This window comes from Cimex lectularius, unplaced genomic scaffold (genome assembly GCF_000648675.2).
Source record: "Cimex lectularius strain Harlan isolate CLEC.00 unplaced genomic scaffold, Clec_2.1 scaffold277, whole genome shotgun sequence".
In the NCBI taxonomy this organism is placed as follows: Eukaryota; Metazoa; Arthropoda; class Insecta; order Hemiptera; family Cimicidae; genus Cimex; species Cimex lectularius.
This window is the reverse complement of record NW_019394221.1, coordinates 421,827-447,926: the sequence shown is the minus strand read 5'-3', so window position 1 is coordinate 447,926 and position 26,100 is coordinate 421,827. Positions and strand designations below refer to the sequence as shown.

Below are 26,100 nucleotides of genomic sequence, written 5' to 3'. Positions count from 1 at the left end.
GTTGCCCAGTGGTAACACTCCTTCACACTGATATCTTGTTCAGTCTTCACACAATGAGAAGGTCTCGGGGCCACTTTCGCTTCAATCGTCTTGGAGGATTTTCAGGTAGGGTTGGAAGTGATAAATTTCGTACGAATAGATTACTGTGTGTGTTCAGTGATTGATGAAATTTTTTATATCGAGTTTTGATGAGTTCGTGTACAAACGGGATGTGTAGGTCTTTATGGATAGTGTAATTTGAAACGTAAAAAGGAGCATTTATAATTTGACGGAGAATTTTAGATTGGATTGATTGGAGACGCTGGGAATTGGAATCCTTGGTTGAGCCCCACACTTCACAACCGTACGCCCAGAGAGGTCTAATCATTGTCTTGTAAATTAAAAGTTTATTTTCAAGGTCTAATTTTGATCGTGAGTCGAGTAGTCTTTTTAACAATTTATAACGTCGGTTTGTTTGCTGTCTTTTCAGTCTTGTATGGGGATTCCAAGTCAGTCGTTTATCCATGAAAAGTCCAAGATAACGCACAAGGTCAGTGGTAGGCAATGGAATTCCATTTATACTCACCGCAGGACAGACATTTTTACGTAAGGTAAAATTGATCTGTGTGCTTTTTGTTAGGTTTACCTTTATTCTCCACTTTGTGAACCATATTGTTAATTCATTCAGGTGTTGTTGTAAGTGTTGAGTGTTAATTGAGGGGTCCGAATTGCGTGTAAGAATCGCTGTATCATCAGCGAATGTGTGTGTCGAAATGTTAACGTGTGTAGGAATATCTGCAGTGTATATGGAAAATAGAAAAGGGCCAAGTATGCTTCCCTGAGGAACACCCGCCCTTATGCGTATATAAGGTGAGAATTCAGTGCCCTGACGGACTCGACAAAATCGATCCGTCAGATAAGATCTCAGTATAAGATAGTACGTATGAGGGAGGATGTTCCTCAGTTTCCAAAGCAACCCGAGTGCCAGACTCGATCGAAGGCCTTTCTAAATCAAGAAAGACACCCAAGCAATGCTGTTTTTGTTCGAGGGAAGAGGCTACATTGTCAGCAACACGATATAATTGTTGAGTTGAATTTTATTAAAAATTGAATTCAGACCTTTTAATAAATTGATATGAACTTTTTTTAAATACAAAAGTTACTTCATTTTTTGAAGAGGGTGTGTTAAAAGTAAAAAAATTAATAAAAATTCCCAATTTTTCCCTTGTTAGGTTTATTTTGGAACCACTATTATTAATTAACGTGAAAGTGGAAGAAGCTTTTTCACAAATTAAGCCCCTTCATCGGTGGTTATACATTCGCACATGACTTGTTCCGATGTTGGCATGTTTCTGCCTCAACTTTGCCGTCTTCTTCTTTAGTGTTAGTTAAAAGGTCAGTGGCAGGTGTAGAAGCCGTATAATTTGTCTTAAATTGTGACTGCTGAGAAAGAAGGGTTCCTTCACATTTTTTGAGAGATTTATGAATCTCTCCCATACCCTGGTGTTTTTGTCGAGTGTTTAAGTTTTTCTTTCTCAAGCGATTTTTTCCAGTTCCCACTTCAGCACACCCCTCGGTGCGCCTAGTTGGGGTTCCCTCGGATCAATGGGTTACCCTTTCTTTGGCTGGTACGTCAACCTTTTTTTTTATACCTTTATCAGAATCTCAAGGTAACTTTGTGTTTTCCTAGAGCCATAAGGAAATTTAGGCTGTCCCAGACTAGTTTGATGTTAAAAGCATACCCATTTGGAACCTTTAAGCTGTGTAAAGTGCAATTGATGCTTTCGTTTATAGCATATTTCTGGTGTGCCTGGTTGTGGTTCCGGTCCTCCTTTTTTGACTAGTTGATCAGCTTGTTCGTTTCCTTTTATACTTTCATAGAGCCTACTTTATGGTAACCATATTGTGTACTCCTAGGGCCATTAGGCAATTTAGGCATACTCATTTACTGCCTTTATGACTGCCTGATCGTCCGAAGTGTTGGATTGAAAGGTCTTCAAACTTGGAAGATAGATGGAACCAGTCCCAAGGGGTTTTGCTATGGTGTAATTCGGCCCTTTTACCCCCTTCATCTAATTCCTATTCCATCTTTAATCCATCAGTGTACAATGTTAGGTAAAATATATAAATCTGTGCACTTTTCACATACATCTTTAACAACCCCTGCGCACAGAGTTTGACCAGTCCATGAGCTATGGAGTAATTCCTACCCTTTACACCTACTCCTGTTCCATCTCTGTACCATAACATCGATCTAAGTTACGTTTAAATAAAAATGTGCATTTTCTATGTTACAGGTTAACGACACACAACATTCATTACTTGAAACATCCCTAAATTTAGAAAAATCAATTGAACACTAATGCTTTCGATCTGCAAGATGAATTATAAAATTATCATCTTATAAAACTTGTGAGGGGGTTGCGATAATGAAAAATTTATATTATTATGCCTATTGTTTTAAAGAAAAACAAAAATTCTAACTTTTTAACATTCTAGTCTATTTTTGAGACGCTTAAAGAAGAAAAAACTATTCAATATAATTATAAATGTTGTTATATTTTAATTTTTTATTTTTAGTATTTTTGTTATTATGTAAAAGATATTTAAGTGTTGAAAAAAAAACTATTCTCAGGGTTTTTTTGTTTTTTTAACAACCAAACTGCAATTTGAAATTGTGCTTCAACTTGGATGACGAATATGAAATCTCCCTTTTAAGCATTGATAATAAAATAAGATTTGTAACCGGCAACAAAAGACATTCATAAAAATCCTATATTATATAACGTAGATATTTTAATTAAGCATTGCAAGTATTATTAGCAAATGTAATTGTTGAAATGTAGTTAGGCTAAAACTTCCAATGCTAAATAATAATTAATCACAGGTTGCTTCCAACGTCAATAAATATTCATACTGCTGTTCATGTTGAAAACAAATTGTCTTCATATTCCAAAACACAGGTTTTGTTTATTTATGACAAAGGCCCAAACAGTCTAAAGATAAAGGGGAGGAAACAAGAAACAACTGAAAGCAGTTACCTCATTGGAAAATTTCATTAGAACGGGAACGTCGGTCGTCAGTAAACAGGAAGAAGACTTAAGACTGATTTTAATAAACCCATGCCATTTATGAGCATAAAACAAATACTTAAAACAAAAAATAAACCTATTATATTGATCAATCCAAACTGTTGTAGTTTGTTCAACCCTTTCACTTTTCCTGTTCCACAAATGTTCTCGTGTTTATTTATGTTTGAAAAAGCTGTTTCATCTTGGGATGACATCAACTAACAAAACATGAAAGATGTATGTGTTCATTTTTATTACGTCGGATCAGAAGGTTGTGAGATAGACGCCAGTTGTATCTCTGTATTTTGTAACGAATCCTAACAAAACTGATTATTGATTTATAAGTTTAATCTCAAATCTGCAGGTCTCGAGAATCACCCACCCCAAGTGTTGGCAGTCTTATTCGTCCAGCAGTCGAGGTGGGGTTCCTAGGGCTTCAACATTACACTAGACCTTCGCACTAATAAATACATTCACTTTCAACTCAAACATTACTACATACAATAAAACAATCCTGTTTCCTCCAAGAATGGGAATAGAGGACCCAAATACAAGCTACTGTGCTTAAAGGCAATTCTCATTTCAGGTAGCAAATTCTACGTGCTCTTAAACGAAGCCAAGTAACTATACCTTCCAATTACTTGGGATTTCTCTACATGCCGGACATACGCGGTCAACGTCGTATGGCCTATCCTTAATCAAGTAAGGATGACCATTCTACGAGGGCCACTGACATTGCCACTTTCTTTTAGTCACGTTTTTAATGCATATTTAGCGTCAGAGGGCCGGATCGCCGTGGTTAAAATAAAACAAATATATTTTTTTTTAAATATAAAAATAACTTAAGTCTCATCTTCACCAAAGTTTTCCAGAAAATATTGCAATTTAAAAGCGTTGATCATGATTTAAACGACCATGGCAACTATTAAACAAATTTATTTTGCTTCAACCATCTCCAATCGGTCGTGAATATGTAAAACACAACCGAAGTGTTTTACATATTCAATATAGGTCATTTGACTTCTGAAGTTAGCATCGATAAGTTGAGTCACCAAAGTCCACTCTACCTCTCGGTCGATAGCTTGGAGGATATGATTTCCAGAAGAGGGATCATACGACTAAGAATAGTCCATACTAAGTTGACAGACGGACAAATACTTTTAGGCGAAAGCTCGCGTCTGTGTTTGGTATGTAGAGAAGATTACTCGATGTATCTCATTTAATTGAGGAGGTCATCCATTAAAGAGGCTGGGCTTGAGTGCCATCCGAAATGAGAATTGTGCTTAAGCCCGGCACTATTTGGTTCCTCTGTTCCAACTTTTGGAGGAAACAGGGCTGTTTTAGTACTTACAGCACTGATAGATATTTGGTTTTGTGTTTCCTTTTGTACACAGCTTGAACGTATTTATTAGCGTAAATGTGTAGTGTGAAAGAGCCAATGGTGGAATATTTAGTGTTTCACCACTCTACTTGAGTGAAGGGTATGTAAATAGGAAACAATGTACTTAAGATTGAATGAGAGTGTGAGTGTGCCTAGATTAAAAACTGTTTGCGTTCGGGACTGAAATGACCGGCTTGTTGACAACCCGTGGAGATAAGACCGAGTTCTTACCCGGATTGCCAAAACACCGAAGAGGGTGATTTTTATGAGCAGTCATAAGCTCAATGTGTATATGTGCAGAAGTGACCTTATAAAAATCAACCTACGATTTTACCCTCAATTTCCCCTTTCAGATAATAAAACCACGTTAAGAATTGTAAATAAACTTTATTGCAATTCTTTTAGGCAGGGTATACAACTTGAAATTTAAGAGATATTAATAATTAGTACACAAATAAAGAGGGATTAAAGTTTATCAGTCGGGGAAATCCGACTTTTTTTATTAATGCCACTCCAACACTGATTTTTATATGCTTTCATGTACGAAAACAAAAAAGCTTTAGTCGTTTTATCTTATCGAATTCATTTGGCCTTTTGACTTTCTCCTTTTTTCATGATCTGCACACGTTAGGACCGTGGTTAGCGAGTGGTTAGGGCGTCGGACTTGTATTTGCCACGCTAGCTCTTGGGTTCGAATTCCTAGCACAGCTTTTTAATTGAGACTAGTATGAAAGAAGTATGTAAAGTGCTTAACTCCGCAACAGCGTAAAACTTTCCTGTATGATCTGCCCACGAATGTCTACGACAAAATACGTTTAAAGAATCTTCTTTTATTACCGTTTCAACAGTCAGTTATCTTTACAGGCCTTTCATGGCGTGAACTGATACTGTCAAATCAGATGCAAAACACCTTAGGTGTTCTGGTAAGATGCTGTGAGACATAAGTTTAACCATAAACCTTAAGGTTTTTTTAAGAAAACATATCTCATACCTCTTCTTCAAATATTTCAAGTCTCATACTTTTGTGGCGCCTTCTGCAATTACCGCGGTACCCGCTAGGTGTCATGTCAGTTTTGGTATGGTCTCGCCCTCCAATCTGCAGCCAATCAGAGTAGAGCCATTCCGTATATAAGCAGGGGCACTACCCCATTGACTTGAGACGCGTCTCCCCGACGAGGTCTTAGTGTACACCACATACTCGTGTTCTTGATGAGATCTCACTGTACCCCACAGACTCGTTTACTTGATGAAATCTCACCTTATACCTTGAGACTCGTCTCCTCGGCGAGGTCTTAGTGTACACCACATACTCGTCTACTTGATGAGAACTCACTGCACACCACAGACTCGTCAACTTGATGAGATCTCACCTTATACCTTGAGACTCGTCTCCTCGGCGAGGTCTTAGTGTACACCACATACTCGTCTACTTGAGATCTCACTGCACACCACAGAATCGTCTATTTGATGAGATCTCACCTTATACCTTGAGACTCGTCTCCTCGGCGAGGTCTTAGTGTACACCACATACTCGTCTACTTGAGATCTCACTGCACACCACAGAATCGTCTATTTGATGAGATCTCACCTTATACCTTGAGACTCGTCTCCTCGGCGAGGTCTTAGTGTACACCACATACTCGTCTACTTGATGAGATCTCACCTTACATCTTGAGACTCATCTCCCGAACAGGATTTCACTGCTCACCACATACTCAAATCAGAAACAGGCACTCATTAATTTTCTACTTACTTCAATTAACTTAATTTTCTCCGCTTTTTTCCAGCATCCTCAAACAATTAATTAAACTAATTAAATCATTATGTGATAAACTTATAACACTATAATGCCATAGGATTTCTAATTTTAAATAAATCAATCTCTGTTAGAAATGAAGGCGTTTTCCGTTTTGACAGCGTTATTTCCTGAGTTCACGTTTCCTGCATCCCCCATTTTCAACAGTAATTAATATTAATTAATTAGCTGTCCTGTTTCCTGCTGACTCCTTTGATCCTTACAATTAAACGTTCATTTTTTAAAAGCTATTATCGCAAAAGGTGACTACCGATTTAGTGACTGAACCCCTCTGATAATTCCCAATTAGCACTCCCATCATTTCCATTTTTGCGTAAGTTTTCTATTTGTCTAAAACAATCTTTGATAGCAATTTTTTTTTTTTGCAAAAAAACTTTTTTTTATTTTATATATTTATTACATGTCTAACATTATTTGCAATGTGTAATGAATTAAATTTACAAATGTCATCATGTGTCATGAAGGTGTTGTTTTGTGGTTCCCCCAGCTAATAGCTATACACGAGGACTAATCCTCATTTAGTAGGTCGCAAGGCCATCTACTCTTCAGTTGTATGGAGGGATTAGGGGTGGTTTTTATTGGATAAGGATTGGGGTGAGAGGAGAGTTTATTGTGAAAAGTGGAAAATGTTTTGGGAATTATTTTAACATGTAGCCAAGCAAGGAGCATTGACCATGATTCTGAAAACATTGGATTGGACGGACTGCATTCTCTGGATGTTGGATATTAAATATATTTTAATTACTTTCTGCTTTTGTACTTCTCATTTTGTCCTAATTACTTTAACCAGTTAATTTTTCTTTTGTATATGTAATTTAAATACCACCCAAATCCACCCTATGTAAATTCTCTTCCATCAACATGAATCACAAGCCTAAAAATCAATTGGCAATGTTTCCTCCCATCTTATAAGTTCTATACTTAGGAGAAAGTACTTGAGAAGCTACTCTTATCCAGCCTGCAAGAAATTCTATCCATCACCATCATTGACCTCCAATCCATTCTGTATATATCACTCTATAATCCATCGAATTGCTGTTGTAGACATTATCGCAACACTCTTAGAGCGTAAGCAGTTTTACCCTTCCATTCTAAACATGTCCCAAGCATTAAATCAAGTTTGCCACCAGGCTGAAACTCAAATCCTTCCTTTCTAGTGCATGCTATCTCATCCTGAAATCCAACCTATGTGATCGTTTCTTCCATTTTATCTACCAAACGATCTAACCTTCATGGTGTTTCTCAAGGGAGTACCCTAAGCCCGTTACTTTTCAGCATATACCCGGCAGACTTCTCTACACAATACAATACACTGACATCACTGTATCCATCCCACCAAGACCACCTCTTTACCCTAGAACCACAGTTTCGTAAATTCCGAGTAAAAATAAATGAATTACTCCTTTATCTTAAACAAAAAAAATTTCAACCTGTTTATCTGAAAATTCTACTTTGTACAGCTCATCATTTCAAATTCTGTACGTAGAAAGGGTGGCTCAAATTCACTCTTAACAAGCCACCTAGGTTTTTTTGTGTTACCTGTTTATTGCATAATTGGATACAGCAGTAGATTAATAATTGTAATAAGAAGAGATTTGAATTTTCAATAAGCTAAAAAAAAAGTGAAACTGAAAGTTTTGTCCTATTGTTTACCTCTCTTAAATAGAGCCTTTGGTTAAATATAGACGCAAACAGAAAACAGTTGGAACCACAAAGTTATGTAAACAAACAAACTACATTAGCATTAAAACTATTTTAACTATAAATTTCAGAAAATAGCCAACAAATTAAATATCTTAGAGAACGTCAAGTTAATATATTGAATATTATTTGATTTCCAGGATCGATACTGTAATTTTTGACTCCTCATTGACAACACCTCAAAAGGAAGTTGGACTAAAACCAATTTCATCGTACAACTTCCACGTCCAGAGTCTTAAATTACATATAATTTTTTTAAATTGTATTTAACAATTAATTGTGAAGTATTTTATACTGGGTAAATTGACAAAAAAAAAGAATAAAAATTGTACAAGCATAATTCTTTAGACAAAGTAACAAGCAGTTGAAATTAACAATAATGTATAGACTGTTTATACATATAATTAACCTGGCTGAAAACTAATCTTCTTCATGCACCATTCTTTTAATCATATTTAATACTTAATTGAGGATTTATAGTAATTTTTTTGTATAAAACTTATAATGTAGTGTATAATTTGTTATATAGAAATTAGAGGCATCATCTGGCAACTTGTCAAATTAAATAAGTTTTAGTATGCACATTAATAAAAATGATCGTAAATAAGGTTCTTTGGGAGCGTTTTACAATTTAAAATGGATCACCAGCAAAATGTGAGTGTTTTAAATACTCAAAAATTAATGATCTTTAAATTACATCTGTGATTCATAAATGACTTCATTTTAATTAATTAAAAATTACATGTTTGTTAAGTAAGCAAGCACAAATATCCATATTTTTTCTGTTTTCAGAAATAATTTAGCAAATGATGAGTTAACTATTTATATATGCAAGGAAAAGGGATAAGAAACTATTGATGATGGAGGCAAACAATATAAGCTTATTTGAACCATTTGAAAAAACAAGGGACGGATTTTTGTTAGTGCCACTGGAACTGTGCCATTTGTGGAATTCCTCCAAGCCGTTCAAATGCCTGGAGCATTCTCCCAAAACAAATTCATCGGCGAAAATCCGCACCACTGTTCTCGGCATCATGGCCATGATCAGTCTGATCGGAAACATTCTGACGATCTTGAGCATAAGGAATTCTAGGACTTGCAGGAACAGAAAGATAAATCAATCTTGGTCCTCAGTTTACGCACTGATTCTACATCTCAGCGTTTCTGACCTTTTGGTGACCGTTTTCTGCATTGCAGGCGAAGCAATGTGGTCCTTTACAGTCGAATGGAAGGCTGGCAACATTTTGTGCAAACTTTTCAAATTTTCAGAAATGTTCTCGCTCTATCTTTCTACATTCATACTTGTCCTGATAGGTCTTGACAGGTTCGTTGCGGTCCGGTACCCTATTAAAGCATTCAGCACTACAAAACGTTGTTCAAAATTTGTAATAGGTGCTTGGATTCTTAGTTGTCTGTTGAGCCTACCTCAGGTAACTACAAATTATCTAATTAAACACATATTGCTTTAAACAAATGCACAGGCTATTATAAGGCCCAAAATTTTTATTTCCAGTTGATTATATTTCATGTTGGGATTGGCCCTTTCTACGAAGACTTTTATCAGTGTGTTACTTATGGATTCTATACAGAGCCATGGCAGGAACAACTGTATACAACATTTAGTTTTCTTTGTATGTTTATGGTACCTCTTCTTATTTTGGCTGCTTCATACACATCTACTATCATCACTATTTCAAGTTAGTACAAAAAATAATTTCAACAGGATTACTTCTTTGACAAAAAAAAAATTGCTACCGCTGTTGAAAAATTAATAGAATTATTTATATTTATAAACTTGATTTTTAATTAAAATAATATTTTTTTAATACATATAATAGAAGAATGCAGTAGTCGAGTGGTTAGCATGTTAAACTCTCATCTCGTAGACCCACAGTCGCAGATTTGATGACGGGAATCATAAAGTCATTTAAAAATATATAAAAAAACATATAATCTTTCACGTTTAATATGGATTTTTGACCTTTACATATGCATATAATTGTATTTACTGGAAAAATCTATTCCAGAAAGTGACAAATTCTTCAGCTTTGAGGGCCCAAGGAGAGTTATAGATTTGGATTTCAACCGAAGACGCCTTATACACAAAGCGAAGGTCAAAGCATTCAGAATATCATTGGTTATTGTCGTGACATTCGTCGTGTGGTGGACACCTTATTACATTATGATGATCATCTTTGTTTTTCTCAACCCTGATAAATATGTAAGTAGCAGCCTGTCAATATTTCCATCTATCTTCTTCCATAAATATGGAAATATGTAATCCTTACAATTTGTATACATCATTTAGAGTGAATTTCGATTAATCTTTTTACTTATTTTATTAAAGATTAAATAATTCCCACATCAACGTTAAATAAATGTTTGATTTCGAGATTCTGTAACAATTTATCATGGAATTATCTTTCTTTAATTTCTGCAAATGTGTGGAAACATTTGTGATGTTTGTTTTAAGTTTGGTATTCAAATTATTTTTTTCATTTTGAATCTTACCAAACATGCCTATACTAGATGGGTTGGTCTATCAAACATGTTTCACTATCTTCAGTATGTCTGTGTGATTATGTTGTCAGGCCTCTTTCTTAACATCACAGACAAACTGAAGATGCATTAACGACCAAATTTCCTAATTAATTTAGTTTAATTCTTTCAGCTGTCGGAGGAATTACAAAAAGGAATATTTTTCTTTGGCATGTCAAATAGCTTGGTTAATCCTTTGATCTACGGAGCGTTTCACCTTTGGAAACCTTCAAAAAATAAAAAGACAAGATATGCTTCATTCAAAATATTCGACTACTCTTGCTTGCAGGAGTGATTTTTTTTCGAATTTTCGAAAATTTAACAAAATCAAACTTTGATTGTTTGTGTTTAAATCTATTGTTTTATGATTTATTAATTTCTTTCTTGTTAAAAAGTCAATATTAAAAATAAAAGTTTGATAATGTATTAATGTAAAATCAATTTACTTACCCTAATCAAAACTGGTATTTCACTGAGTATATTATCATTTGGATACACCTAAGATTAAATATGAAGGTTGAAGGATCAACTTCATAGTTAGACAAAAAGCATAAGGTAAGAAAAATTTGCCTGATTTATTTAAAATTAATACAACATTTTAAAAAAAGATAAGAAATATTCATTACGTGAATTTAGCTAGTGAAGAATTACAAGCTTACAAATTTTGATGGCTTATAACTATCAATTTTATACAACTGGTTCAATAAACTAATAATTAAAAAGTCAAATACTTATATATTTTAAATAATTTAATATTAAACTATTTAATTATGACTGACATTACCTAAATTGTGATTGTTGTGGTGTTTTGCTGTTAATTATTGGACTTAATTGACTTAGCTCACTTGGATTTTATCTTTTGCTTCCACTGGCGTGATTTGAGTTTCTTCTCCCGTGTGCGGTGGAGATGAGTCATTAGACTACATAAACCTATTACATTTAAAAATTAAAAACACAAACTTACTTATATATTACATAATAAATATAAAAAGCATACACTTACCAGGGAAAAAGAAGAAGAGAAGATAAATTCTCATTGCTGTGGGAGTGTGGAAAGTGACATTCCAGGCATTTGGCAGAGAAACTACAAATCTTTCAGTTTCTTCAAAATATGGAATGTTTCTGTGAATAAAAGAAATTTAAATCAACACATTAATTACACTGTAAAACGTAAATCTTTTTGAAAAACCAAGCTATGATTAAACTACTACCAGCTAAAGAAATTTTAATTAATACATGAAAAAATATATCGTTATTAATTATAAAATAATTATACACTGTCCACAATAAAATGGTGCACTTTGGAATTTTTATTTTTAGTTTTTTAATTTGAATGTTTAGGCAATATTTTTTGTTTTACTACTTTAAAAATGATTTGATAATTATAATTAAGTGGAAAGATTTGTTTATGTCACCAATTGTGATGCAAAACTGGCTTTTAAATTTTTTAACATTTTTTACGAGGATATTTCAACTAAGAGGTGATATGATCCCTCGGGTAGCCAGTAATTTTGCATAGGAAATAAACTGAACAGAAGAATGTTATGTTTTCAGACAAGTCCCAGTTTTCTCTCCACTTACCTAATGGACGTCTTCAACTTTGAGCAGGTGTAATGCAACACTGACAAAAGAGGGTCGTTCAAAGGTGGTTCAGTCATGGTGTGGAGTGGAATTTCTTTGGATGCAAAAATGGAGTGGTGTTTTTAATAGGACATCGCTTAATGCAGAATCTATGTGGCGGGCATTCTTAAGGCATAAGTGGTGCTATTTGCTGCTCCAGTTATTGGCGAGCAATGATTGTTTATGCAATATAATGCAAGACCACATGTCACCACCCTTATGTAGTACTTTTGTGATGTCAACCCTCTAAGATTGCCAGCCTGTAGCCCTAATTTGAACCACTATGACCACTTTTGGGACGAGCTCAGATGTTGGATAAAACAAATACATAGCCCCCCCTTACAACCTTAGCTAAGCTGGAAGTTAGATTAATTGAATTTTGAGATGAAATACCTCAAGATGTGGTTAAAGGTTTAATTATGAGCATGAGTGGGCTTTTTTCTTTGCTTTTTTAAAATTAACCTTAATCTAAAAGACTATTATTAGAGTTATTAATTATTACTAAAACTATTATTAATAAAAGCAAGAGGAAGTATCACACATAAGGTTTTTATTTTTGTTGTACCATATTTTATGTTCATACACAAAAGTGATTTTATCTTCTTTTTTAATTAATTTTTTGTTTTCGAGAGGTATTTTCATTTTCACCAGTTAAAACTGTGCTACTTTTTTTGTGGAGCAGCGTAAATTTTTTTAAACAGTTGTACAAGTTGTTAATAATTATCTTTGTTATTTACACACTGCTTAAGCCATTTTGCAATTCATAATTTATAAATGATTGTATAACAATTACCTGATTATTATTATACCCTCGCACAAAGCTCCTAAAGGGTACAATGGTATCCACATTGTGTACCTCAGCCAAGTTAGAAGCCCAAAGCTTTTGTTATAAAGTTCTGCTATGTAGTAGGGATACCTGGAAGTTAAATTATTTATATTAAAAACATTTAACACACTCAAGTTAGAAATATTGGAAATAGTTTTTAAATTTATATAAACAGGGTGAGTTTAACTTCTGTTTTCCCCCCTATATAAACTTTTATTAGAGCATTTCTGTGGGAAAAAAAACAGAAATACATAAAAATGTTATTTTTTGTCTAGTTTCTTATGAAATAAAAAGTTTTGATCAACTCTCCAAGATCACGGGAAGCAGATAGGAATTTAACTATTTCAAATGGCAAGACACTCCCCGAAAAAATTATAGGCCACCCCACATTTTCTTTATTAGTTGTACAATATTAAAATTTAACCAAAACATATTAAAAAAAGTTAATTACAAAAGTACAGTTATAATCCTTCTTTCATTCTATCTGATCCTTTGTTTATGAATATTTGGTATTGTAATATCAATATTTACATGCGACAAAGGTATAGGCCACTCTCAGTCTTTATCTAAATCTTTTGTGAAAATAATCTTTAATTTAGTATTGAGTGCTTTACAGCCACTTCTTAAATAATATATATGCTATTTTTTTTCTTTTAGATGTTTACAATGCCAAGAGGAAAAGCACTATTGGAGAGTGAGAGGCTGTTATTAATACATTGCTGGAAAAAAAATGTTACAGTTTCAAAAAGTGCTTCAACTTTGAATAGACATAGGCAAGTAATAAGAAATTTCATTAGGCTCGGCGATGATTATGGCTGGAAGAAGAGTACAGGATGGCCTATGGCAACAACTTCTAGAGAACGGAGGGCCATTCTACAGCCTCTACGATAGAAATGTGCTTACAAGCTGGAGTTTCCACGAACGTCCGAAATGTCCAACGCATTCTGCAAAGAGCCTGCCATTTAAATCAGATGAAACTCAAATCCAAACCCCCTCTTTCAAAGGCCTAAAAAGCCAATAGGCAGCGATTCGCCAATGAACATGTTTCATGGAAAAAGAGGTAGAGAAAAGTAATTTTTAGTGATGAAAATTTTTTAATTTCAATGGTCCTGATGGATTTTGATATTATTTTCATGACCTACGAAAGGAAAAAGTACTGATGAGCCGACGTTAAATGGGTGGAGTTGGTGTCATGGTTTGGGCTGGGATTGGTTACTGTGGGAAAATTGAATTAAAATTTTGTTCAGCAAAAATAAATGGACAGAAATATATGGAAATGATTAATAAACCAATTGTTGAACAAAGTGAAGAGTTGGCAAGAGGAAGAACATCGCTGTCCACACAGTGCGTATAGTAAAACATTTTCCTGAGATAAAAAATATTTACATTTTGTCAGCCAGATCACCTAACCAGATTATTATTGAAAACTGTTGGGGAGAGCTAAGTAAATTAATTGCTCATGGTGCCAAAAGAAAAATTTGACAATTTCTTCAAGCAATATCGATTAATAGGACGCTCCGGAAATAGTTCATTAAAGTGTAATTCAGTCTAGTGCAAATTTCGGTTATTTGACATACTTGTTATGTTTCTCTTTCGTATTATGAGCAATTAATTTGCTAACAATTTAAATGATAAATAGATTTGGAGTGCTGGTAATCACAACAGTTTAGGCGTAGGCACAGCACTCATCACGGCAAGGTAAAGGTCCCGGGTTTGAATGCAGCAGTGCTAAAACTACATACAAATGAACTTTTTTTCAAAAACACCAGCACCCCGAGTTCATATAACCTTGCAGTTGAAATACCATTACTCTCAGAGTTTTTTCCAAAAACAACTCATAAAAAAAATATGTAGGGCAGAAGTTAAACTCACCCTGTTAATGAGTTGTGTATGAAATAATTAAAATTCTATAGTATGATCATCCCGCTCATAACAAAACCACTTTCCAACAGAAATTAGATTTACAATTTTATGTTTTTCCATTTACAGTGAAACATTGTTTAATTGAACTAACAAAGGGAAGCTACAGCCGTCACCAATTTCAATGAAACTTTTTTTTAGAAATATTGGGTTGTCCGGAAAATAATGCAGGATTTTAAGTTTTCATTAAAAAAAAATCTATATAAAATATTCTGTTTACGTTTACAGGATTACTCATTTGTATGAATGTCAACACTTATTAATCCTCTTCCAAATGATATTGTTNGAGAGTATGGGAAATTATTTTGATTAAAGAACATTGCTTTAAAGTAACTAGTTTCTTTTTTTTTGTTTAATACCAAAATCCTGCATTATTTTCCGGACAACCCAATAGTACGCACAAAAATATTAGAAACTTGTCCAAGGTCAGGAGCTTAGGAAAAAATATTTTAAGTGTAAAAATGACCAAAATTGTGTTCACAAAGCTGCTACTGCTCACATCTCTCTCATTCAATATGAATAACATTTTAATGGATATTAGTACATTTTTCGACTTATATCATTGAAAAAAGTTTCATTACAATCAAATATTGTTCCTAGCTTCCCTGGGTAAGTTTTTGTTCAACAAGACATTTTTCATGAATATGTGAAGCATATAATTACTACAATCTGTCATCCGCACCTTTTATATATATTTTTTTTTATAATACAACAAGACCATGAACTATGACGGTAACAACTAAAGCAATATTTTTTTATGAATAAACTTTTGGATTTTCATTCATGATTATCAATTTTAATATATATTTTTCTTATATCTATTAATTGATCGTACCTTATAATTTCAATAGTTGACCAAATGATGATAAGCCATGACACGACCGGCTTTCTCCACATTCTCTGCTCTGGCTCAATCATAGCAAAAAGTACAATGCATCTGCCTGTGACTTGCATTAAAGCTTTAGTAGTACTTCCTTTGACGTACCCGAACAACGGATGCATGACTTCAAGATACTGGATGAGCTGGGCAAATTTAAGCACTGCTCCTACTACTTCATAAGTATCTTCCAAAGAATCTGGCAACAGAAAGAAATCAAAAACATGAATTTTTCAACATCAGGATAGTTTTCTGTACCTATTACACTTGTAAAGACCTCTCATATATTTTTTCCCCCAAATAGATTCTAAATATTTTATAGCCACTTCATTTTCATTAGCAAATCACGTAAAATGTTACATGTCAGATCTAAGGGAACCGAAAAAAAATATTTTTTTACAAAATCACATTAATAAATAACAAAAATCTAAACATACATGATTAACTAGCTAACTATCCAAACTTCTTATTCAAAAAATGTATATTCTACTTGTAATTTTTTACCAGAAGAAAGCTTGTACTACATTGCTGTTTACAGATCTGAACCCCCACATTTTTATGTGAAAACACACTCAAAGACAACAAAAAAAAAAAAAAAAAACCATCCCTAACCATCTCTATATATTGTTGTTTATTTCAAACTATATGTACTTTTATTATTATATTAATTAAATGTTATTTTAATATAAACCAAATTAAATGTGATCCAAAAATTCATGAGTTTTCATAAAAATTATTTAATTATGAAGGTTTGACAGAAAATTCACCTAAACAATGGAAAATCATTTAATGATAGATTAATATTAATGATGGAAATTTAATACCTAGTTTTGCTCTTAATAAATGCATATTATCTCTTCTGGACTCACGAAGGGTCTTAAGCTGGGTTTCCACTGCGCAAAAATCACCCGTGCAACTGTTTTGTGAAACTTGTCTCCTAGCCTGGACTGCAAAACTTTTGGTGCAAGGATTTTTTGGGGTGAGCCGACCAGCTGTGGGTTTTTTAGTGTGCATCAAAGTTTTTGTGTTGTTTGTTTCTCTCTGTGTAAATGCACTTGTCTCGAGTATGAGAATAAACCAGCGCTTTCGACTTTATTTGAATGTACCACAGCTACTGATTTTTGTGGGATGCTAAAGATAAAAATCATCATAACAAGAACAAGAGAGAGAGAATGTGCGGAAGGAAATGAGTATCAAAATGGGACAAAAACAATAAGTATAGCCTTGATAGCGAACGCTTATGCAGGTGTATGCTTGTCTTGCGCAAAATGATGGCTCACCTTCTTTCGCCTCTATGTTGCGTCTTATGCAAATAATTAACCCAAGATGGCGTTTCGCGAGTAATTCTCACATTTAGTTGCACTAGTGATTTTTTCGTGCAAATGAAACCCAGCTATAAGCCTCAGCCACCGTGTAATAAATAAAGAATTAGACTTCATTATGTGAAACAGAATTCCATTATTCAACAAGAGTGGTTTGAAGTTCATCAATGTTTGTTGGAAGTGGCAAACAATGTCCAAGCCATCTCTTTATTATGTCCCAGAAGTGTTCTGAGGGATTCATGTCAGGAGAATGTGTTGGCCAATTCATTGTGGTAATTCCTACATCCTCCATGTAATAGGTTACAACCCGGGTTACATGCGGTCAAGCTTTAAGAACTTCCTAAATTAGTGAAGTATCCTAAATATCCATTCTGTATGATAATCAGTTCAGTTGATTCCACCACATACCATAACTGTCTCACTGAAAAGGCATGGAACAAAGCATTCAACACATCTCTACTAACGGTCCCAGACATTTGGTTGCCACAAACCAAACCGTCATCTGTGAAGAGAACAGCCTCCATTGTACAAGTGTTCAAACGAGATGCTGATTTGCGAATAGTAGCCTTTCTACTTGATGCCTAAGAAGTAGAGAACCTTTAAACATCTACAGACAAGGCTATTGTCACGAAGCTTTCTGATGACCTTTTAGAGCTCCCCCTTACATTATTTTGGAGTTGACTACCTAACAGGGAAGCTGTTAAATGACATTCCATAGTGTGATAAAAGTAGTAAAATGATATTTTCTAGCCGTTGTACATCATGGTAGACCACTACCTTCTCTTCAATCTAGACTTCTGGTGGTCCTAAACTGCTGTAGACCGTCATGGATGGAAGAATGTGGCTCACCCAGGACTTGGGTTATGTAACAGACGCTACTTCTGCCATTGGCCAATTTCATCAAATTTATTGTTTCATCAAAGAAAATAATTTTTAAAAAACTCATTGGCCAAGTCGGCTCAGGAAAGGATGAAATTGAATTGAATTGATTTTCTTTATTTTTAATGTAAAAAGTGTAAAAAAGGTAAGGAACACTGTACAAAGGTAAATAATGAGTTATTATTATTATTAATTTTTAAGGGCGTTTTAACAGCTAAGGTTATTTCACGCCCTAACATCCAAACCTTCTATCTTAGGTTAGCTATATCCCTTCATTAATGTTATATTTACGTATTTTAAGTCAACTATTAATCTTTACACCTAGTTATTATGGAAAATGTCTTTGAGTGTATAAAAGAAATATTTTAAATTCTTTTTGATGTGTCTGCTACATGTTAGATGAATTATTGGGGGGGGGGGACTGTTACAAACAAAAACATACCTGCTCCTTCTTTTGCAAAACGTACACCCATGACAATCAGAATGTACATAAAAAACACAAACTGGGTCAAATTGTAAAACACTAGATACACTTTTTTGATATCTTCTGAAAAAATAACAATATATTTTAATGTGATATTATGAATTATATATGAAACACAACTTTAGAACAACATACCTTTTACATATCCGAACTCTTCTTTTTTCAATTTTTCATACAGTTCTGGATAGTCACCCATTATGTCTTTAGTATTCGCTACATTAGAATTTGAATTATTAGCATCTGAAAAATCTTCATCCTCACTTCTCCACTTTTCAAAATCAATCTGAAAAATAAAATTGCTCCCTTGTTTTAAGCATTTTAACAATATTCCAAGATTAAAATGTGATAAATTACCAGATTAGAAAACATTATTCATTGTTTAGATTAAAAAACATGATTAACTATCATTCTTCTAATAATAGCCATTTTCAATGCCAAAATCAAGCAATTTTGTTTAAATGCTTTTTTTTACATTGAAGGAAATGAATATCCAATTCTCTTCATTAGTTAGAAAATTCAATACGAGACACAATTTAAAAAATATGAAGAGCAAAAAATTAATTGGATATTAATCCAATGTACTATAAAAAGTCAAAACCGAAATTTTTTTTGCTAGAGAAAATCCATGGATTCCCCAACAAATAAATTAAAAGACCAATTAAAAAGGAATTAAAACTGATGTGGGTAGAAGGTCATGTTGGCATGGGTTCCCAGCCACATAGGAATAAAACAGACAGGGTGGGCAAAGAGGCTGCCGGTAGGCCTTTTGACGCTTCCCATCTTGTACGCCCAATAGATTTTAAGGCTGTTAATTTCAATTGTAAAAAATATTGGAGAAACTACTGATTTCAGAAAAATAGAAATAAACCTGTCACACCATGGCAGGTTAAGAAAGATGCTGATCCCTTGTCCACAGTCAGGTTAAAAAGGGAAAACTGAAAAAACTATATTAGAAAACGGTCATACTAAAATACCACGTAGGCACCTGTTATGCAAGGTTAAAATAACGGTCGAGCACTTTTTTAATTGTACAAGGCTTAATATATATTTTGGCACATTGTCAGACCTGTGCATAGTCTTGGGGCACAGCAGTGGGTAATTGCTGTTCCAGGATTATATGTCTAGTTGGTGTGTGTTTGTGTTATCTGTGTTGTTTATGTGAATTTATCGGAATAATGTAATTTGTTAGCCTGAAAGAAAGCGGTTGTTTAACCCCGTCCTGAGGAACATCGATAACACTAGGGTTAATGTGTGATGTCTAGAGAGTAAAATTAAGTTATTACCAAGAATAGAGTGGGTTCGACCACACCCATAGAATATTGATTACTCTGGTGGTATGAACGCGACCAGACTTCTATGTTTGTATCGAGGGTTGATGGATTACTGGTGTCATGGCTTGGGCAGGGGTTTGTGGTTCCTGGATGGGGCGCCTGGACTCTCAAATATAAGTCCTGGTGCCCAGATGGATGTCGCCTTGCCACTTGGTATCCAGCTTGGTGGATCATTGGATATGTACATCTGTTTATATATTTATATTTTTGTTTCTATTGTATAGTTGAAACCTAAGGTACAAACAAGGGGCTTGTATTTTAGGATATCGGCATAGTATGCACATAAAAGAAAAGACAGTAACCGCATCGAGAAGCTCAAATATGTATGTACAACACAGAGGGCCAGTGATGAATTTAGCTATTGTCGATTCTTAAACCTCCCACATTATAAATAATTGAATAGTGTCAACTATTTGAAAGCTTTGATTTATTGTGTATATTGTGAGATATATGAGCATTGGAAAATTGTTTTCACAATTTTGGGAGTGAAATTGTTGAAAAATATTTAGAAGCAATACTTATTCTACTTTAATAATGTCAACAAAAACCTTTAGCCATGGTGGTTTCTGTTGGTGTTTTATCAAACGTGGCCACCAGCACGCAGAAGCCTTTTTTAATATAAACTCAACAGCTCTTGGAGATGTTTTCACTTGGTGCGCATCTTCCTAAAAAAATGAGAAAAACCATTACTCCAAATGAAAATTGTAATGTAATTTGAAAACGTACATCCAAATCTATATCCGAATAAAAATTCAAAACGAAAGAGTATGAAGTTGCGCCATGAGCCCCGACCCCTTTGGCCGACATTTGCAGAGCATCTTTGACAATGGAAATTGATTCATCCTGAAAATCAATTAGTAAATTACTTCTTGTGTAAAATATACAATTCAAAAAGAAAGGGCAACACTAATTTCAATATATTTAATATATACGTGTAAAGGCCATAACGTATTTGATTTTTTAAAATATATTTCATCTTTACAATCTAACACTAGAAGGTCTTGGTCTTGCTAAAAAAAAACCTAAGGCATAAGGAGCGTTTCTTTATTTGGTATGAGGTTGTCCAAGCACAATGTTTGTTGTAAAACCTACAAAACCTTGCTTTGTGTCACCCTGACCCTAGTTTTCTAAAAAAAAATGTGTGTGCCCTTCCAGGGTTAAGAGGATCTAATTTTCACAGCAATTTAAAGATAAAAATTGACATAATGTAAATGAATTAATTTTCATATGAGTTTCAAAAATTCAGTCTGGTTCTTGGTCTGGATTTTAGAATTTATTATTTTTATTTATGTATTATTAATAATTTGTCTTTGTTTTTTGACTAACGCAAGAGAATCTAATTTGACATCTAGTGGTGTTTAGTAGCCTTGTATTACAAAATAAATAAACAAAATAATTCTTAAAGAGATATCACTTCAGATCAAAGAAACAGTAAATGAGCAAATTGTTTCAAGAGTTTTCAACAAGTACTGATTTGGGTTTTAAGAAATAATTCAATCCACGCTGTACACTTCTAATCTATCTACCTGAACATAACAGTCTCTAATTTTGTAATTAAATTGTTTTATTTCTAGACATTTATAAATGTATGAATAATCATAGTCTTTAAAATGAGTTGTTTTAATTTGTTTTACTTCATTTTATTTCACTTATTTGTGACTACATACGCTACACATACAGTACACACTTTTTATTATATAAGTTTTATGAGTAAGGATAATATTTGAATTTCAATTTTATATTTAGGTTCGGTATTAAATAAAATATGCAAATAAATTACTTCCTCTCATTTATGAGGGCTTTACGGCATGGATGATGGGGTCAAACTTACTATACTTATGTCTTTTTGTCTTTTACATATTATTACCAATTAAAATTTCACAGACTGCTCTGAGATTTCAACCCCAAACTGCTTGCGTGGCAAATATGAGGAGTTGGACATCCTAACCAATTGGCTTTTGCAATCTTCGTTGAATCAAAAAAAGTAAAATAACCACAAGTATCAGCCTTCGGATATATTTATTGGTAAATGCCTAAACATTTCAGCCTGTTCCATGAGTCAGTCCCTCTTCAGGGCTTCAGTGCTATGCTTCTACAGCTCCTACATTGCAAGCGAAAAATCTATACATTTTTTTAAAATTGTATTATTTCACTGCACGTTCTTTTGTTTATGCAATCAAATGAACTAAATGAACCACATCCTATTCCAATTTTTTCTTTGTTGAGATCCCGGTTCAAAATAAAAAACTGAAAATTGGAAAACAAAATATTCAAAGTGCAATATTCTGCATGAAAGTTCTATTCGTCTAGGTCCTAGGCTATATTTTTTTCCCCACAAGGTTTCACAACAGCAGAGGTCATATGAACCCTCGGGGTGCCAGTGTTTTTGAAAAAAAAAAGCCCATTTGTAAGTATGTAAGTATGTCAAAAGAGAAAACATTTTGAAAATTATGGATTAAAAATAATTATAATAAGTGGAATCATCAACATGCTGATGTTATTAAAGATAAAAATGTAGTCACATTCCTTTTCATACATAAAATTCTATTCAAATAAATTTTCAGGTGAAATACAAGAATAAAATAGAATACTCGACATAAAAAAACACTATGTTCTCTTAGGTTTTTTTACTTTTATAGTTCGTAATTAAATAGAATGATAGACAAACGCTCTAATACACTACTTATTGTTATGTATTTTATATGTATACTTGTCAAAAAAGTAACATGCTGAAGTTATTAAAGATTAAAACGTAGTCACATTCCTTTTCATACATAAAATTATATTCAAATAAATTTTCAGGTGAAATACAAGAATAAAACAGAAAAATTAGAATACTCGAAATAAAAAAATCACTATGTTCGCTTAGGTTTTTTTACTTTTATAGGTCGTAATTAAATAGAATGATAGACAAATGCTCTAATACTCTACTTATTGTAATGTATTTTATTAATTATTATTATTATTTTATGTATGTAATGTATACTTGTGAAAAAAGGGCAAATCGTAAATAGAAGGCAATAGGAATTTCCACATAATAATAAAACTGTTCTGGTCTGATTACTAGTTTAAATACTATATTAACAATAAATAATATTATTTCAATGTCAATTCAACAGTACCAAATAATCAGCTATTCTGGCTGAAGTCAACATTTTATTGATTCAAGTTCGGGAAACATTGTGTGGAGAGAGAATACGTAACCAAATTCAATTTTAGGTTTGTTGGATTGACTTGGAAACCCGATTTATGATCAATGCATCATCTTGACAATACATACAAATGATCATATATTTTTTCATGTCAGTTTTGTTCAGTCGATGAAAAAATACTGAATCTAGTCAGAAGCGTACTAAAATTTTATAAACTAATTAATTGCCTTGAACAAAACTATTGAAACGTACTATGTTAGCAACAAAAATATAAAATACAATTAATTTAATATAAATTCTTATATACCAAATAAATTAACTCGGCATTTAGGAGTGCTTCATACCAAGATTTAAAGTTTTTGTTCATAAGTGCAAACTGAAGTATTAAATCCCTTGTCACACATCATATAGAGATGTAAGTCTATAAGTAAATTGTTTATTAAACCATAAAAATAAAACAATCGTAATCATCTCATTGGAAAAGCTAGTTTGCTAATTAGCCTACTAGAACACTGCATTCCTTAAATGCTGATGATCTACGTACATAATTGATAAAAAAATCCACCTTTTGATACCATAAATACCCATTTAAGAACTTTATTTGTGACATCGAGGGGGAATATTATGTATAGACATATAAATATATTTTTTTCTTTCCAAAAGGTAGATTGGGGATGAGGCCATGAAGACAGAAACATTTATTTTCTTGTCGAGCTTTCGGCAGAATATATCGTCTTCATCAGGACTTCAAAAAAAATCGTTATACTATATGAACAGGTAAATGTGTGGATAACGGATAGCCGGTAGAACATGAAGTCGAAGTCCTGATGAAGGCGATATATTCTGCCAAAAGCTCGACAAGAAAATAAATGCTGTTTCTGTCTTCATGGCCTCATCCCCAATCTACCTTTTGGAAAGAAAAAAATATACATATTTAAACTGAGAAGGCTGATCAATCACCAAAGAAAATATAGACATATATATTTATTCTTCTATTTGACCTTCCACACAAAAAAAGGACTATTGGACTACATTCCACATCATCATTTACACCAAAGACACAACAGAATTGTTATTGTAACAGCGGGAGATTTTAATTATAATGTACTAAATAGCAAATCATGAATATTAAATTATTTATTTTGTCCAATTTTACTTGTATGATGGAAATGTATAATGAAAGCCTTAATTTAGTTTTAAACAGTTTTTTATATATCAGGGATATACCAACTTAAATCAGTTTAAAAGACTAATATGCCTTACATCAACGTTTCTCCCATCAAATATTGATCAACCTTATTGAATCATTTTTAAAAATCAACCTCAATCAGTCCGATATAGCAATATAAATATGACTTTTTGCAAATAAAAATTAGTGTATCCACTAGATCCCATTGTTTGGTCAAAACAATTTATATTAATTTTCTTTTACTTAGAATTAAGAATTTAATATCCACAAACAAATTTTCTTTTACTTAGAAGAATTAAGAATTTAATATTCACAAATAATTTATTATATAATCACATTTTTATAATTGGTTTTGTTGACAACTGTTACACTAATAAGGGAATATTCCTTTTACCTAAAGACATCAAAAACTGCCTACATGAGTTGAGACTGGTTTATCAAAAATAATCTTTGCTTAAACAGTTCAAAAACCCTCGCTATGAGCTTATGAAATCTGTCAGAATTTGGAGAAAAAGCTCTGTTAAGTTATTAAGTGCGTGTAGACCCAAGGCTAAACTATATTTCTCATTGTGACTATAATGATAATAAAAAATATATAAAATAATAAAATAAAAAATAAAAAGCTGAACAAATCTCTTTTGAATATTTTTCTCTTAAGAAGCGTGAGTGCAAAGGTGCCTGAAAAGTCTTCCTAACTGCACATTTTGGCTGTTTTCAATCTGTGATATCTGATGCCATTTTGGAATGGGCTACTAGCTGGTTGGTATTAACTAGCCTGATGGAAATAGAAATGCATTCATCAAATTAAGAATACTTACTCTACCATCTTCATATTAAAATGTGTGACTTCCGCTCATGATAACCTTGATTAATTTGCATTGGTGAATGAAGTACATGAAGACAATACTAGATTCAAAAATAATTTATTCGTAAAGAGTAACAGGCTGAAGGGAACAAAAAAATAGCTCAAATTTTTGGATAGTTGTATTCTTTAATGCAACACTATCCAAAAACTAATTTTAAAATAATATTTAAAAAGCATATAAAACAACTTTTGATGAGTTTTTAATGCTTGGGGTCAAGCAACACCTACTTTTCTTGAAAATGAAGGTTTATAGAAAAAAATTTAAATGGTAAGCTCCATGGTTTTTTTCCCAAGTGTCTAAAATAAGTGATCTAAATATTTTTTTGAAAGTCCTTCTGAATCTACCACCACTATATTCATATTTTTATCCAGGGAGAGACATGAGCTAAAATTCAAAGGCTAATGCAGGGACAGGACAGAACATTCTCATAACAATTGGCAACTAAGCTTTGAGGGGGTTTCAGGCAGACAAGGTTCTGGACACACCTGTTAATGTACCCCAAAATTCAGAGTTGACAAAAAATTATCAATTAAAATATCTGGTAGAGCAGAATGTTGGGTTGAAGTCACGATAGCTCAAGTGGTTCGCAGTAGCTATTGAGGCGAAGGTCGTGGGTTCGAATCCTGCACGAATATATTGGGTTGTCCGGAAAATAATGCAGGATTTTAAGTTTTCATTAAAAAAAATCTATATAAAATATTCTGTTTACGTTTACAGGATTACTCNGGGAAATTATTTTGATTAAAGAACATTGCTTTAAAGTAACTAGTTTCTTTTTTTTTGTTTAATACCAAAATCCTGCATTATTTTCCGGACAACCCAATATAAGGAAAGTAAAGGATGATGGAGGAATATCAAGCACTCCACTACCCCAATTGAGTATGTAAATAAGAAATAATGTAATTAAGAGTGAGTGAGAGTGTGGATGGGTTTGGTTTTAGGAACCGACTGTGTTGGAGGCTCAAATGATCCAGCTGTTGATCGACAGGCTCTGGAGCCCAACCTCAGCAGATGGACGGATAAGACCGAGGTTTAACCCTGGACTGTCAACACCCAATGGGTGATTCTCAAGGTCAGTCTGTAATTTATTGTAAATTAGAAAAGCTGGAGTGTGTATAGTGATAGGCTCTGTACACGCATGTTTTTGC

At 33.3% G+C, this 26,100-nt stretch overlaps 3 protein-coding genes across 7 annotated transcripts in view; 2 read left to right on the top strand and 1 right to left on the bottom strand.

Moving 5' to 3' along the window:
* Positions 1-3,169, top strand: part of LOC106667701 (vasoactive intestinal polypeptide receptor 2-like) — a 30,369-nt gene extending 27,200 nt beyond the window's left edge. Inside the window, exon 13 of the mRNA XM_014395819.2 lies at positions 2,277-3,169. Within this exon, the coding sequence (XP_014251305.1) occupies positions 2,277-2,342 (66 nt within the window). The 3' untranslated portion in view covers positions 2,343-3,169. The remainder of the gene's footprint in view (positions 1-2,276) is intronic.
* Positions 3,170-5,100: 1,931 nt separating this feature from the next.
* On the top strand, positions 5,101-10,792 carry LOC106666410 (gonadotropin-releasing hormone receptor). 3 transcript variants are annotated; one of them, XM_024230293.1, is made up of 6 exons: positions 5,101-5,354; positions 8,478-8,602; positions 8,741-9,378; positions 9,462-9,645; positions 9,976-10,169; positions 10,620-10,792. In XM_024230293.1, the coding sequence occupies exons 3-6, from the start codon at positions 8,806-8,808 to the stop codon at positions 10,779-10,781; spliced, it is 1,113 nt and encodes a 370-aa protein (XP_024086061.1). In that variant the 5' UTR covers positions 5,101-5,354; positions 8,478-8,602; positions 8,741-8,805; the 3' UTR covers positions 10,782-10,792. The 3 variants fall into 3 exon arrangements, with proteins under 3 accessions (XP_024086061.1, XP_014249088.1, XP_024086062.1); XM_014393602.2 differs by having other exon boundaries at positions 5,101-6,560; positions 8,089-8,602; XM_024230294.1 differs by lacking the exon at positions 8,478-8,602 and having other exon boundaries at positions 5,101-6,560.
* A 259-nt stretch (positions 10,793-11,051) lies between these two features.
* Positions 11,052-26,100, bottom strand: part of LOC106667710 (very-long-chain (3R)-3-hydroxyacyl-CoA dehydratase) — a 31,530-nt gene continuing 16,481 nt past the window's right edge. For all 3 annotated transcript variants that reach the window (XM_014395862.2, XM_014395854.2, XM_014395830.2), the window contains exons 2-9: positions 20,472-20,588; positions 20,294-20,410; positions 18,550-18,697; positions 18,373-18,477; positions 15,688-15,928; positions 12,900-13,022; positions 11,490-11,608; positions 11,052-11,416 (exon numbers count right to left, since the gene is read on the bottom strand). In XM_014395862.2, coding sequence (XP_014251348.1) covers positions 11,328-11,416; positions 11,490-11,608; positions 12,900-13,022; positions 15,688-15,928; positions 18,373-18,477; positions 18,550-18,697; positions 20,294-20,410; positions 20,472-20,552 — 1,023 coding nt within the window. In that variant the 5' untranslated portion in view covers positions 20,553-20,588 and the 3' untranslated portion in view covers positions 11,052-11,327. The remainder of the gene's footprint in view (positions 11,417-11,489; positions 11,609-12,899; positions 13,023-15,687; positions 15,929-18,372; positions 18,478-18,549; positions 18,698-20,293; positions 20,411-20,471; positions 20,589-26,100) is intronic.